Source organism: Triticum urartu, chromosome 7A (assembly GCF_056163025.1).
Source record: "Triticum urartu cultivar PI428250 chromosome 7A, HENAU_Tu73, whole genome shotgun sequence".
Classification (NCBI taxonomy): domain Eukaryota; kingdom Viridiplantae; phylum Streptophyta; class Magnoliopsida; order Poales; family Poaceae; genus Triticum; species Triticum urartu.
Genome location: NC_141879.1, coordinates 735,686,750 through 735,699,791, shown reverse-complemented (window position 1 = coordinate 735,699,791; position 13,042 = coordinate 735,686,750). Strand labels below are relative to the sequence as shown.

The 13,042-nt window shown below is 45.3% G+C and overlaps 1 protein-coding gene across 2 annotated transcripts; it reads right to left on the bottom strand.

The window, feature by feature from the left end:
- Positions 1 to 2,578: 2,578 nt before the first annotated feature.
- On the bottom strand, positions 2,579 to 12,785 carry LOC147962470 (uncharacterized). 2 transcript variants are annotated; one of them, XM_087535273.1, is made up of 7 exons: positions 12,633 to 12,785; positions 12,414 to 12,570; positions 5,346 to 5,374; positions 4,476 to 4,500; positions 4,081 to 4,252; positions 3,234 to 3,426; positions 2,579 to 2,828 (listed from the first exon to the last, which is right to left on the bottom strand). In XM_087535273.1, exons 3-7 carry the CDS (start codon positions 5,359 to 5,361, stop codon positions 2,731 to 2,733), a joined length of 504 nt encoding a protein of 167 aa, XP_087391399.1. In that variant the 5' UTR covers positions 5,362 to 5,374; positions 12,414 to 12,570; positions 12,633 to 12,785; the 3' UTR covers positions 2,579 to 2,730. The 2 variants fall into 2 exon arrangements, with proteins under 2 accessions (XP_087391399.1, XP_087391400.1); XM_087535274.1 differs by having other exon boundaries at positions 12,660 to 12,781.
- Between the last annotated feature and the right edge of the window lie 257 nt (positions 12,786 to 13,042).

The following is a 13,042-nucleotide window of genomic DNA, read 5'->3' as shown; positions in this document are numbered from 1 at the left end:
CCAACACTTGCCAGGGCTCCCAAAACACCTTTCGGTCATGTTGGTCATCACCCGGTACCTCCGGAACACTCCCGGACTCCAAAACCCTTCGTCCCATATATCAATCTTTACCTCCGGACCATTCCAGAACTCCTCGTGACGTCCGGGATCTCATCCGGGACTCCGAACAACTTTCGGGTTACCGCATACTAATATCTCTATAACCCTAGCGTCACCGAACCTTAAGTGTGTAGACCCTACGGGTTCGGGAGACATGCAGACATGACCGAGATGACTCTCCGGTCAATAACCAACAGCGGGATCTGGATACCCATGTTGGCTCCCACATGTTCCACGATGATCTCATCGGATGAACCACGATGTCAAGGACTTAATCAATCCCGTATACAATTCCCTTTGTCTATCGGTACGATACTTGCCCGAGATTCGATCGTCGGTATCCCGATACCTTGTTCAATCTCGTTACCGGCAAGTCTCTTTACTTGTTCTGTAACACATCATCCCGTGATCAACTCCTTGATTACATTGTGCACATTATGATGATGTCCTACCGAGTGGGCCCAGAGATACCTCTCCGTTTACACGGAGTGACAAATCCCAGTCTCAATTCGTGCCAACCCAACAGACACTTTTGGAGATACCCGTAGTGTACCTTTATAGCCACCCAGTTACGTTGTGACGTTTGGCACACCCAAAGCATTCCTACAGTATCCGGGAGTTGCACAATCTCATGGTCTAAGGAAATGATACTTGACATTAGAAAAGCTTTAGCATACGAACTACACGATCTTGTGCTATGCTTAGGATTGGGTCTTTGTCCATCACATCATTCTCCTAATGATGTGATCCCGTTATCAATGACATCCAATGTCCATGGTCAGGAAACCGTAACCATCTATTGATCAACGAGCTAGTCAACTAGAGGCTTACTAGGGACATGGTGTTGTCTATGTATCCACACATGTATCTGAGTTTCCTATCAATACAATTCTAGCATGGATAATAAACGATTATCATGAACAAGGAAATATAATAATAACTAATTTATTATTGCCTCTAGGGCATATTTCCAACACGTCTATATAATCAACACTTGTGAAAAATTTTGTTCAGTTCTTCGATCCCACCCCGACGCGCGCCGCCAGGCTGCCTCACCGTCGTTGTTGCCATCGACGCCCTGCCTTCGACGCCGTCCCGCGCCGCCCCGACGCCGTCGCCGCCCCGCGCCACCCCTGTCCCGACGCCGCCGGCCCTGCCTCCTCTCGTCACCCGTCGCCGCGCCCCTACCCCACCGTCGCCGTCGCCGTGCCCTGCTTCCTCGTCGCCGTCGCCGTCCCCGTGCCCTGCCTCCTCGTCGCCGCCCCCTGCAGTGAGCTCATCCTCCTCGTTGCCGCCCCCCTACCTTTGAGTTTAGATGTGTAGTTGTATTAATTTAGATGTGTAGTTGTATTAATTTAGATGTTTAGTTGTTGTAATTTGTTCATGAAAGAATATGCAAAAGTTATAAACTTTTTCTGTTCATAGATTTTTTTTGATGATATTATTGTTGAATATGCAAATGTTTGTATGTTCATATGCAAAGAATATGTCAATTTTTTCATATAATTTTTATGATTTTTTTCTGTTGTAAATTTGTTCATAGAATTTTTATGATTTTTTTTGTTGTAGTTTTGTTCATAGAACTTTTATGATTTTTTTTGTTCATAGAATTTTCTTTGTCAATTTATGTATATGTTCATGTTGTGTATGTATAGGAAAATTGTGTATGATCAAAGTCATTTATGTATATGTTCATATTTAGAAGAAAAAGCAGGAGAGGAAGAAGAAGAAGAAGGAGGAGGAGGAGGAGGAGGAGAGAGGAGGACGAGCACGTCCGTCGCTACATGGTTGCGTTGGAGGGCAGGTTCGACAATACCTGGTAGGTTCTTCAGGGATCTCACTGGAGTGATCCTGTGATGGTTCCTTCTCTTTGGGTGTCCACCGCCCGCGCCGATACCCGTCGAGCGCTGCGATTCTAGCTGTATTAGCGATGCTATATGTCTGATAGTATTCAAGGTGTATTAGTGATAATATTCGACAATGTACGGACGCAAGAGATGATGTAGTTTTGCTTATAATTGAATGCATGCTAATTTGAATACTACTTTATTTTACGATTTGGTTCTACTTATTAAATGCTCAAATTGGAAAACTACTCCTACTGTGAATGCTAAAATTGGAGAGCACTATGGAAGGCGTATACATTTGATTAGTTGATAGCTTATAGGGTTTTTGTTTTTGCAGAAATCTAGGAGCCCCCTCCATCATCCCACCCGTCGTCCCCATCATCAACCCCCCTCCGACCTCAAGGTAAGACCAGCCAAATCTCCATGTCAATATGAGTCTTATAAGATATTTTGAAATGTTTTTGCTCATATTTTCAACCATTGAAATGTAATGGCCATCAAGTTTGAATGCTCATATGAGGACAAGGCAGCCCTCGGGCATCAGTTGTCAGCGCCTCTCCTTCCTGGACAACAGGGTGCCGGACAACTGCATTTCTCCTGCCTCTGGTATCCAAACGAACATGTCGTCGATGCAAGTTCAATCACTTGTTATCTTGGTCATATCAGAACAATAAAACATCACATGTCACTTCAATTAGTAATAAGGGACAGACTGAAACATTCTTTCTACTTCAGGACTGACTCGAACCAATCGAGCTGACGGTCTTTCTTTCGCAGGAACTGCCTATACGTTTGGAGGTGGAAGACGTGGTGAACCCGTGAAATCTACTCCGGGAGGGTGATATATTCCTCCAAAGCAGTACTTGCACAACACAACAGAAGCTGCACAAATATAAATCACTCCCAATTAGTGTTGTGTATAATTACTACTCCCTCCGTTCCTAAATATGTCTTTTTAGATATTCCAACAAGGGACTACATATGGAGCAAAATGAGTGAATCTACACTCTAAAATATGTCTATATACATCTGTATGTAGTTCATACTGAAGTCTCTAAAAAAGACTTATATTTAGGAACGGAGGGAGTGCAAAATAAGAAATGTTGTGCTATAATTGATTTCACAAAAATATTACTACATCTCAGCAAAGAAAGAAATAATAGTCCAGCAATAAACAACTCATGGTACTTTCTAAAAGTGAGTATTTTCACAAATGTAAAATCAACTTCATAACAATAGTTTTTTAGTGATCGATTCAATGTGACAGAGATGTGTAATCATTTGTACCTTTATTCACGGCAGTGCAATATCTGAGCAATTCGGGTCCTTTTTCCCCACTCAACTCAGCAAAACACCTGTACCGGTTTCTCCCTACATAAGCTTTAAAGTACACATGCCAGTAGCTCACCGGGTCATTCTGGTCCAAGATAAACATGTTGCTGTCAACTCCAACTGCACGCATTATCTTCTTATCATCACTCTGTAGGTTAGAAGCAAAAAGATTAGGATTCCACCGATTCAACTATACTTTTGGTCTATGCAGCACCAATACGGGGCCACGGACACGGCCATACAGATATGCGGGACGGGGATAGGGATATGGGGACACGGGATAAAGCAATTTTTAGAAATGGCCATACGACAATACGGCGAGTGTATATATAAAATAATGTAATAAAGACAAAATGATAATCTAAAGATGTGAGATACTGAGATGAGATCAAAATATTATGGCGTGTGGTGAGGCGTAAACAACACTTCGTATGATAGCAAAGTAAATCACACACAACCTGTAACTTTTTAGGCTTCGTATTCAAATAACAACCTTAGAGTTTGTATCGTCGGTTAGGCATCAAACTTGAACTAATGTGGGCACTTGATTTAAGTGCTATTTTCTGTTGTTGCCTTGTTGGATAGCACAACCTGATAAGCTTCCAGCTATATTTACGTTTGGAAATGTCTAAATAAGAGACATTTTGTTCTGCGAATGGTTTGCTCTCATTCCATGTGGAGACAAATGGGTCGTACTTGTGCGACACCTAAACTAGATTGGCACAGGCGACGCCCTCACGCCTCAAAGCCCAAGCTAAACACCTTACGCTACTCTCTAAGGCAGGCACAGATAAACACATACCTGCTGTCGTGCGTTGTACTGCTCAACCGCCACATTAGTGCAGTGAGTTTTCTGACAAGGAGGCTCGTCCTGGAAGTATGCTACCATGTCCAACTGTCTTGGCAAATCTTTTGAATCAGGATAATGTCCTATTCGACTGAGGAGTCGATGATCAACAAACTCCTGACCAACACTAAAGCACAAGTATGTTCTCAGTCTTTCTAATTCAGTCAAATGTGTAACGAAAAGCATGATTATGTCTTAGTTCTACCTAAATCAGTATCTATATATTATTGCTTTGTTCTTAAATTTGAAATGATGAAAAAAAAATCCTTTGCTTTTGAACTACTCATATTTGTCTTCTTTATGAGAAATAGGTGCAGGCTTTTAATCCGCAAAGACAATTGAAAACATACCTCTTGCCAGGCTTTGGTGGATGACCTAAAGTAGAAATCACCAAAAAAAATCCATTAGTCAGAATAAACAATAATACTGATTCACTCAATGCAATTTTATTTTATTAGTAGTTTGCCTGAATTAACTTAGCCTACTAGGCAGGGTTTGAATTATGGGAGGGAGGGCTTACCTTCATTAATTGAGAAAAATATTAATTTAGGTATATTCTTTCCTGTCGCTACTGTTTCTTATTGTGTGTGCTAGCTCAAGTGATGCAACTAGTCTGGATTATTATTGATGCACAGGCATGTTTTTTTCCCTGTTGGGTGTTAATTCAATTATGTCCATGCATGCTGTGCAGTAACAGGAGTTCCTGCCCGCTACTCTGCAACGGGGATCTTGCAGGTTGCTCTAGGAAAAGGTTCAATCAGAATCACAAAGGGTTGGAGTGCTATGTGAAACAGTGTTTGGTCAGAAGAAAGGGGAAGGTCAACATAGTGGATTGATCTGGTGAAAGCCATAAGTTGGGACAGCCTGGGGTCAGGCAACCCCGCAGATATTCTAGTGCTACTGCAACTCCAGAGACTCAAAAATCCTGATGTTCTTTTCCTGTAATAAGTTCCCCCAAAAAAATTGCCTAAGTTAAATAAAATAGTCTGGATCATTATTTTTTGGGACGTAGTTTAATATGCACAGCCAATTTGGCAGTCTCAGACCACTAAGCAAACAGGTTGCCCTAGTTCACAGTGTACAAATAGGTTTATCTGTTATGTTCTCTTAATTGCAAATGTGAGCCACGCCATGAGCTGAGAAGTATATATGGGCATAATATTTTAGCAAATTAGAATGCTGTTGTTCTGTCACAAACAAGAATGTAGCTCATATCTAACCTCGTGAAGTTGCCATTAGCTGTGCCAGCCTACAAGAGAAAATAATTAGCAATTAGGATTTAGGAGTCATCAAATAATAAGTGATCTGCTCCTTTTAGAAATTTAAATCCATTCCTGAGTATTTTGATGGAAGTTCAACCACCGTTACTCAAGTCATCGTCATCACATATATGGCAAACTAAAAGCTGAATTGATGTTTTACCAAATTTAAAATGTATACAAGCTAAATTAATATTTACTAAAATGAAACATATAGAAAGAGTGAAACTGAAGCTCGGTGGTGATCGAGATTTTTGAAAAATTCAAGCAGACGAGAATTAGCAAAAGAAGCCATCAATATGGAGTTATACCACAATCACTGAACTAATCTCAGCATAATGACTATCTGCCAAAGAAACTAGATGTATTGATTACTACCCTGCCCAAACAATCAAAACAACAAAATAGGATCCAGCTGTAGGCTAGTCAAGAACCTAAGAAAAAACTTCATCGTTCTGTGGATTCTGATTGAGGTATCTTAATTCTCAGTGAGCAGCTATGCAGCACCGGTACGGGACACGGACACAGTGATACAAACTCAGGGACACGGGATACGGCAATTTCAAGGAACCATAAGGCGATGCAGCGAGTATATATAAATAATTAATAAAATGGCATGTAATAAAGACAGAATTATTTTAGCAGCAAAGCAATAACAGCAGCATCAGGCCATCAGCAGCCCAACGGTCCAGCAGCACGCATGTAACGTCCCGCTTCTCTGTTTCACTCACAGAAGGAGGATTTGCAAACAAGAGTAGCTGAGAAGGTAGGTGGGAAGAACAACAAGAACTCCTTTGGCTCATAGGATAGGAACTTTTTTTCCCATTGAAACTAGGCAAATGTATTTTTTTTTCTGTTGAAATACAAAGGATCGGTTCCTCTCTATAGGAATATGATTCTATTCCTACAAACCAAAGGGATCCAAAAGAATTTTTCCTACAAAATTCCTATCCTTTAGAATCCCTGCAAAATTCCTGCAAAATGAAGGAGGCCCAAAGGGGAATGGTTCTAGGGTTCTTAGGATACCCCTTCCTGTCTACGGCTTTAGTAATCGTTACATGGGTTTGGGCCCAGTCCGCACCAGCTTTTTTGAAAATTTTGAACTTCAACCTAAGATTGTGTCAAATATGGTTTGTATGCCAAGGCAAACACAAGTTGGCTACTGGCGCAGTGGAGTGGCACACGACCTGTGTTCAGGAGGTCACCATCGACTCACAGTGCTGGCCATTATGTTTTTTGAACTAGTATTCGCGTTGGAGAGAAAACTTCGTCGATGCGTTAGGCATGGCTCGAACCCACGCCTTTCGAGAGCCTGGGCAGTGAACTGACCACTGCAGCAGAAGTTTGCATCCATTCCAGGTTCAATATCATATATTTTGACGCTAAAATATTTTAAATTCAAAATTTATTTGGGGCTGATGCAGCCAGCTTGGTGGTTGGTGTAGTGCTCGTCATGGCTACAAGCGTGACAACGCAGCCCATCAACAAGCAAGCACGCAGGTAGCCCAACAGCAAAGCAATCATGCATGCACCAAGCAAGCGCTCAGTGTGGCAGAGGGCAGCAAGCACAAGAGGACCGGAGGAGATGTCGGTGTAATTTCCGACAATAACAATCATGGGCAGCGTACGCACAGAAATTCAGAGTGGTGCACTTGAGATGAGGATTTACCAAGGTTCAGGTCCCATACAGCGAAACAAAGCGAGGGATGGTCTGAAGCACTTGTGCCAGCATGTGAGTCTGTGCATAGCAGTGGCATCCTTTGCAAGTGCGCACGATCTGTTGGGCGTCCACGACCGTGGTTGGCCAATACAAACCATGCAAGAAGGCTTTCCAAACACGTGACTTAGGTGCGGCATGGTGACCACAGGCGCCCCAGTGTGAACTTCCTGGAGGACCCTTCCTCCTCGGAGATGCACCTTTGGAAGACATAGAAGGAGCTCCACTTGTGCAGCTCTCCACTGATGATGGTGGTTGGGTTTGGCGCGTCGGACATGCCACACCTAGCCTCGTCATTTATCCTAGGGAAGGGTTCCCATCATCATGTAATACATGAGGGGCTTAGTCTAGCCGGGGTTGATAAAGAGGACTTCCGCCCCTGAAGCCGAAGCATCCTCTGTCGAGGGTGGAGGCAACCCTCCCAGGCCCGACTCAGACCCAAGGGTGACTTTCTCCCTGACCGAAGGTGAGTGCAACTCCTAAGGGAAACATCTAACAGGACTGAGTTTCACGCGGAGCCTAAGTTGGCCAGCTCGTCTGTCACCTCGTGTCGGCAGAGCACGTCATGAGTTCTAGCCCGTCAAACTTGGCATGGAGCTTCCGCACCTCTTGGCAGTATGCCTCCATGGTGGGATCCGTGCACATCCATTCCTTCATGACTTACCAGACGAAGAGATCCAAGTACCCACGGGTGAGGAGCCGGTGGATACCGAGTGATATGGCGATGTGCAACCCGTGTAGAAGCGCCTCGTACTCAGTTGCATTGCTCGGCGCAGGGAAGTAGAGTTACATCATGTACTTGAGATGCTCCTCTTTGGGGCAAGTGAGTACGACACCAACCCCTGCACCCTGTACTCAAGGTTGACTATAGGAGGGAGGGATTGAGCTTCACTTCACTCGGCCACGAAGTCGGCGAGCGTCGAGGACTCGATGCCAGTGTGAGGGGTGTAGACCAGACCAAAAGCATGAGTTCCATTACCCACTTCACTGTCAAGCTTCATGCGGTAGCCAACGCAACCAAAAGTCTGAACTGATGGAAAGGGCTAGGCAATCCACATAAACTTCAACACCCGCTCTCACATGTGAAGTGGGAAGTCAACATGTGAATAGACCCAAAGGTATGGGTAAAGAGCCCTATACATGGAGGGGGGCAGCGGTCTTTAGATAATTTGCGAAAGCCTAGACTTGAACCCAAGACCTCAGGCCCTGATACCATGTTAAGCTTCATGCACTAGCCAATGCAACCAAAAGTTCAAATTGATGGAAAGGGCAAGGCAATCCACATCTTGGTTGTTGATGACTTTGGCGATTAGGGAAGCAGTGACCACGTGGACCGTGTGTGGATGTTAGTAATGAACCAACTTGGGACATCATAAACAGGCCATATATGATCTTCTAAATTTATGGGCATCGCACCTTGAACTCGAACAACACCTCATTGATGAAATAGATTGGCCGCTACACCTTCTGGGTGTAGCTGGGCTCAGACCTTTCGACCACCAGGACAATGCTAACCACCAAGGCAGTCACGACCACATACAGCAGTAGCGGTTCTCCTTACGGGGGGACTAACACCATCAATGTAGTCAGTGTCTTCTTTAGTTCATCGAGCGCCTTCGGCTTCCACTTGAAAGTGTGTTGCTTCTTCAAGAGCATGTAAAGGGGCATTGCTTTTTCACTGAGCCGCAAGATGGAGCAATCGAGTGTCGCTGCACACCCAGCCAGCTTTTACATGGCCTTCATGTTCTTGGGCGGCCCCATCTTGAGGACAACTTCAATGTTATCGGGGTTGGCCTCGATTCCTCACTCAGAGATGATGATTCAAGTAGCTTCCCAAAAGGGATCCCGAAGATGCACTTTTCCGATCTAAGCTTCACGTCGAACTTACCGAGGTTGGTGAATGTCTCTGTTAAATCCGTCTGTGGGCCCTCCTTCCAGATCTTGATCACCACACCGTCGATGTAAGACTATACGTTTCTTCCAATCTGATGGTGGAAGCAGCATTTGATGCACCGTTGGTACATGGCACTCATGTTTTTCAAGCCAAAAGGCATTGAGGTGTAGCAAGAGGCGCCGAATGGGATGATGAAGAGCGTTTTAATTTCATATCCTTTGTTGATCTTGATCTGGTGATAACCCAACTAGGCGTCCAGGAGGCAAAGTGCCTCACAGCCTGCGACAGAGACGATCACTTGGTTGATGCACGACAAGGTGAAGGGTCTTTCGGACACGCTTTGTTCCGACTAGTATAGTCGATACACATCCTCCACTCCACTTCTTGTTCTTCTTGAGGACAAGGACCAGGTTAGCCAGCCACTCGACATGATGCACTTCCATGATGAAGCTTGCCGCCAAACACTTTGTTATCTTTTCGCCAATGACCCTGCACTGGTCTTCCCCGAAGAGGCTTAGGTGTTGCTTGACGAGCTTGCTATCCTTGTGAACATTCAGGGAATGTTATACAATGTCCCTCAGGACCCCTCACATGTAGAAGGTGGTCCACACAAATATGTCCCAATTTGTCAAGGAAAAAGGATAAGTGCATCCTTCTGCTCGAGGCTGAGCGTGGGCCGATATGCATGACCCTGGCGAGATCCACCAGGTCAATCTCAATCTCCTTGGTGTCTTGCACAGCCTAGAATGACGAGGAGATCATGACACTTGTTATTTGATGGCCTTGAACTTCGCCGCCGTAACCAATGTGATGGGCATACTGGAAGTGGCATCGCACTATGATGACCCCACTAGGGTCTGGCATCTTGAGTTGGAGATAGGCTAGTTGGGTATCTTCATGAACTTGGCATAGCAGGGGCAGCCCAGGATAGGGTGGAAGGAACCTAGCATATCAATAAACTTCAAAACACAGGTTCTTGATCCTGTAGTTATTGGGGGTGCCGAAGGTGACAGGTAGATCGAACTACCCGAGTGAGTTGGCCTGGTGTCCCAAGATGACCCCGTGGAAGGGTACACCAATCGGCCTAACTCTGAGGCGAGGGATCTCCATCCCATCGAGGGTGTTGACACAGAGGATTCAGAGTCGCTCCCTCCATCCATCCGCACCTAGGTGAGTCGAACGCCGTCGACGAGTTGGTCCAAAACCAGCGGGAATCTACCCGGCAGTGGGACATGTTCCACGTGGTTGGCTCGTCCGAAGGTGATCCAGGTCTCGAACACTTAAAGAAGTGAGGTGTGCTTGGCTTGGTTGCATAGATCTCACGCATATGTGCTTAGCGCGATGCTTGTCCCTGTAGCTGTTGGAGCCACTAGAGATCACGTAGCAATCGCTCGGTCCTGTGTGCCCCCCCCCTCCCCCGCCATGAGCTGACATGCGGGGTGCCAGGAGGCAACATTCGCTCGTCCTGTGTTGGCACCGAGCACATTGAAGGAGGCACGCCTTGTCCAAGGCCCCATCAAAGACAGTGCCACTGCATTGAGGCCCAATGTACCTGGCTGCCATTTTGCCCCTTGTCGGGGTGTCGAGTTTTTTGCCATCGGATGAGGCTCACATCCACACACAAACTGTGCATAGCGCACCAAGTGTCAAGGTTTTAAATGCAGTAACGTCGAGCAACAATTGATTTGTATGGATGGGCATGCAAGTAGCGAATCGAGATGGCTGCACACGAGACACATGATCTACCCAAGTTCAGGCCCTCCCTGGAGAGGTAACACTCTACTCCAACTAGCTTTGGATTATATTACTCAAGTGCCGACCGGAGATCGATAAGATTACCGAACTTGTGTCTTGGATTAAAAAGTATGGCCTTGACGGCAGCCAAGGTGGAAGAGGTAGGGTTAGGTAGAAACCCTAGACCTAGATGGCTCTAGAATGAGATCAACCCCCACCCCTCTTCCGAGAGGGCCCTAGCTCGCCTTACATACCTGGCCGAGCTAGGCTTACATGGTTCAGGTCGGACAATAGGTGGGCTTGTTTGACCGGATCAAACCAGACATGCTTTGCCACCACATTTAGCCTAAATGCTTTGGTATCAGCCATGCAATCAGAAATGCAAATTTAACATGGATACTCCACCTAGCAACCATTCCCTACATTGACCATCCTTGGTGTTGCCTTCATTGGGACTTTCTCCTTCCCATGCATCCAAGGTTTGAACACCACACCTCAGCTTCGTAAATTCATCAGCTAAAGGTTGCATAAGGTCATCAAGTTTAACTCTAGGATGTTCAAGACCGAAAATTATAAGAAAGGACTACATGCTCCAAGTGCATTATTATGACTTCAAGGCGGAGATTTCAAAAAAACAAAAACACTGACCAACAATAATAAGAAACAACATTCGAACTTGACCACAGCTAGTTGGACATTCCTCAAATCTAATGCAAAGTTTGGTTAATCTGGGTCAAGTTATTCCCATGTTTCACCATCGCATGGGTGCACCATTTGACCAGAATTAGAGCGAGGAGACCCTTTGTGTGATCACATCATTTTTGAGATCTCCCATGCTCATACAATCGTTGCAACCTATCTATTATGGGCATGGGCCACAACACGTAATGTGCGATCTTACTAGAACCATCTCTTTATCAATTAGTAGTCTGCTTGTGTGTGTATTAATTCACATCGATCTATGCAGTGTACTCAAGACTTTTTGCTTTCTGAACAGGGCATGTATTACTTTATTTGGTTCAGTCAGTGAGCAGTGAGGTGCCTAATTTGCCAATGGTACTACATTGTGCAAGCTTCTCTAATATTACTTGTTGTTTTTGCTCTTTGTTCAAGATTTTACAGAATCGGAAGGTGCAACGCTACGAAGGCCAAGTCTGATAAGAGATAGTGCTCCATCCTTCTCTGTTGACAGGTCCAATATTAACTTAATTGTTGTATATTATAGTCTGCACAAGAACACCGTTGTTGATTGATGGACCGTGGGTGGATTGCTTGCTGACCATAAAGTCACTGAGCAATCAATCTAAACCTTGTCATGATGATGTAGTATTGGAACTAATAGTTGAGCTGATGCCTTGCATGCTCTATTACAAGGAAATGCGAGTAAACAAAAAAGTGATTTTTCAACTAGCCCTTTATAACAGTCTACACTGGGATCATAAAAATATTATAACCAGGTTCGGTTCGTCATTGATTATGGCAGCTGCACTCCAATCCTTGAACGAACCAAAAAAAGTAGCACTGTTTTATGTATAGTGAACGAAGTGCTGAATAATAAACAATGACCTATGTAGTATCCGACACTGCCCTCGTGCAACTCCAATATTAATACTGTGAATTGCTAGGGATTGGACACCCACAATAAAAAAAAAATATGTCCAGTGTTGTTCGAGCAAGAACATACCTCGTATTTGGTCTTTTTGAGACGATTCCGGTTCAAATCCACTATGTTTTCACAACTTCCTGCTGCTGCTGCTGCTCCGGCTGATGTTTGCCAGTCTTCTCCCGAATTCGATTCACCCGTGGGCCGCAGGACAGTGGAGGAAGTCGGAGCTCAGCCACTGCACGGGAGATAGAGGCGGGTGAGATGATGGACGAGGCGGCGCCGGAGGGGGGAGCTAACCGGACGGGGGACGGAGGCGGCTGCGACCGGAAGAAGTCAGCGCTGGACGAGGCGGCGGCGGCGGACGGTGGAGTCGGAGAGAGGCCGCATCGGACGGGGGAGGCGGCGGATGTGAGAAGTGGGGACGATGGAGTGGACTAGGGATTTTGACCTAGTCAATCCTGACGGAAAACACTTGATTACAACCGGCCGATAACGCGCAGTTTTCAGCCGCGTGCGTAGCCGTTGGATCAAGCTGTCATCAACGCCAACGCGCCGCGTCTGGCTTCAACCATGTCCTCACAAAGCCACGTGTTCCCAACCTTTTCTTTTTTTTCATTTTTCAAAGGAAACCACGTGTTCATAATAAATCACGGTTACAACAACACACGCATCCCAATTCTAGAGAGAGACAGGAGGACATTCACTCG

Coding starts and splice junctions, on each gene's coding strand:
- LOC147962470 (XM_087535273.1), bottom strand. Junction 4,253..4,475: donor CCACCAAAGCCTGGCAAGAG/GTATGTTTTCAA, acceptor CTTGTGCTTTAG/TGTTGGTCAGGAGTTTGTTG. Junction 3,427..4,080: donor AGTACAACGCACGACAGCAG/GTATGTGTTTAT, acceptor TCTAACCTACAG/AGTGATGATAAGAAGATAAT.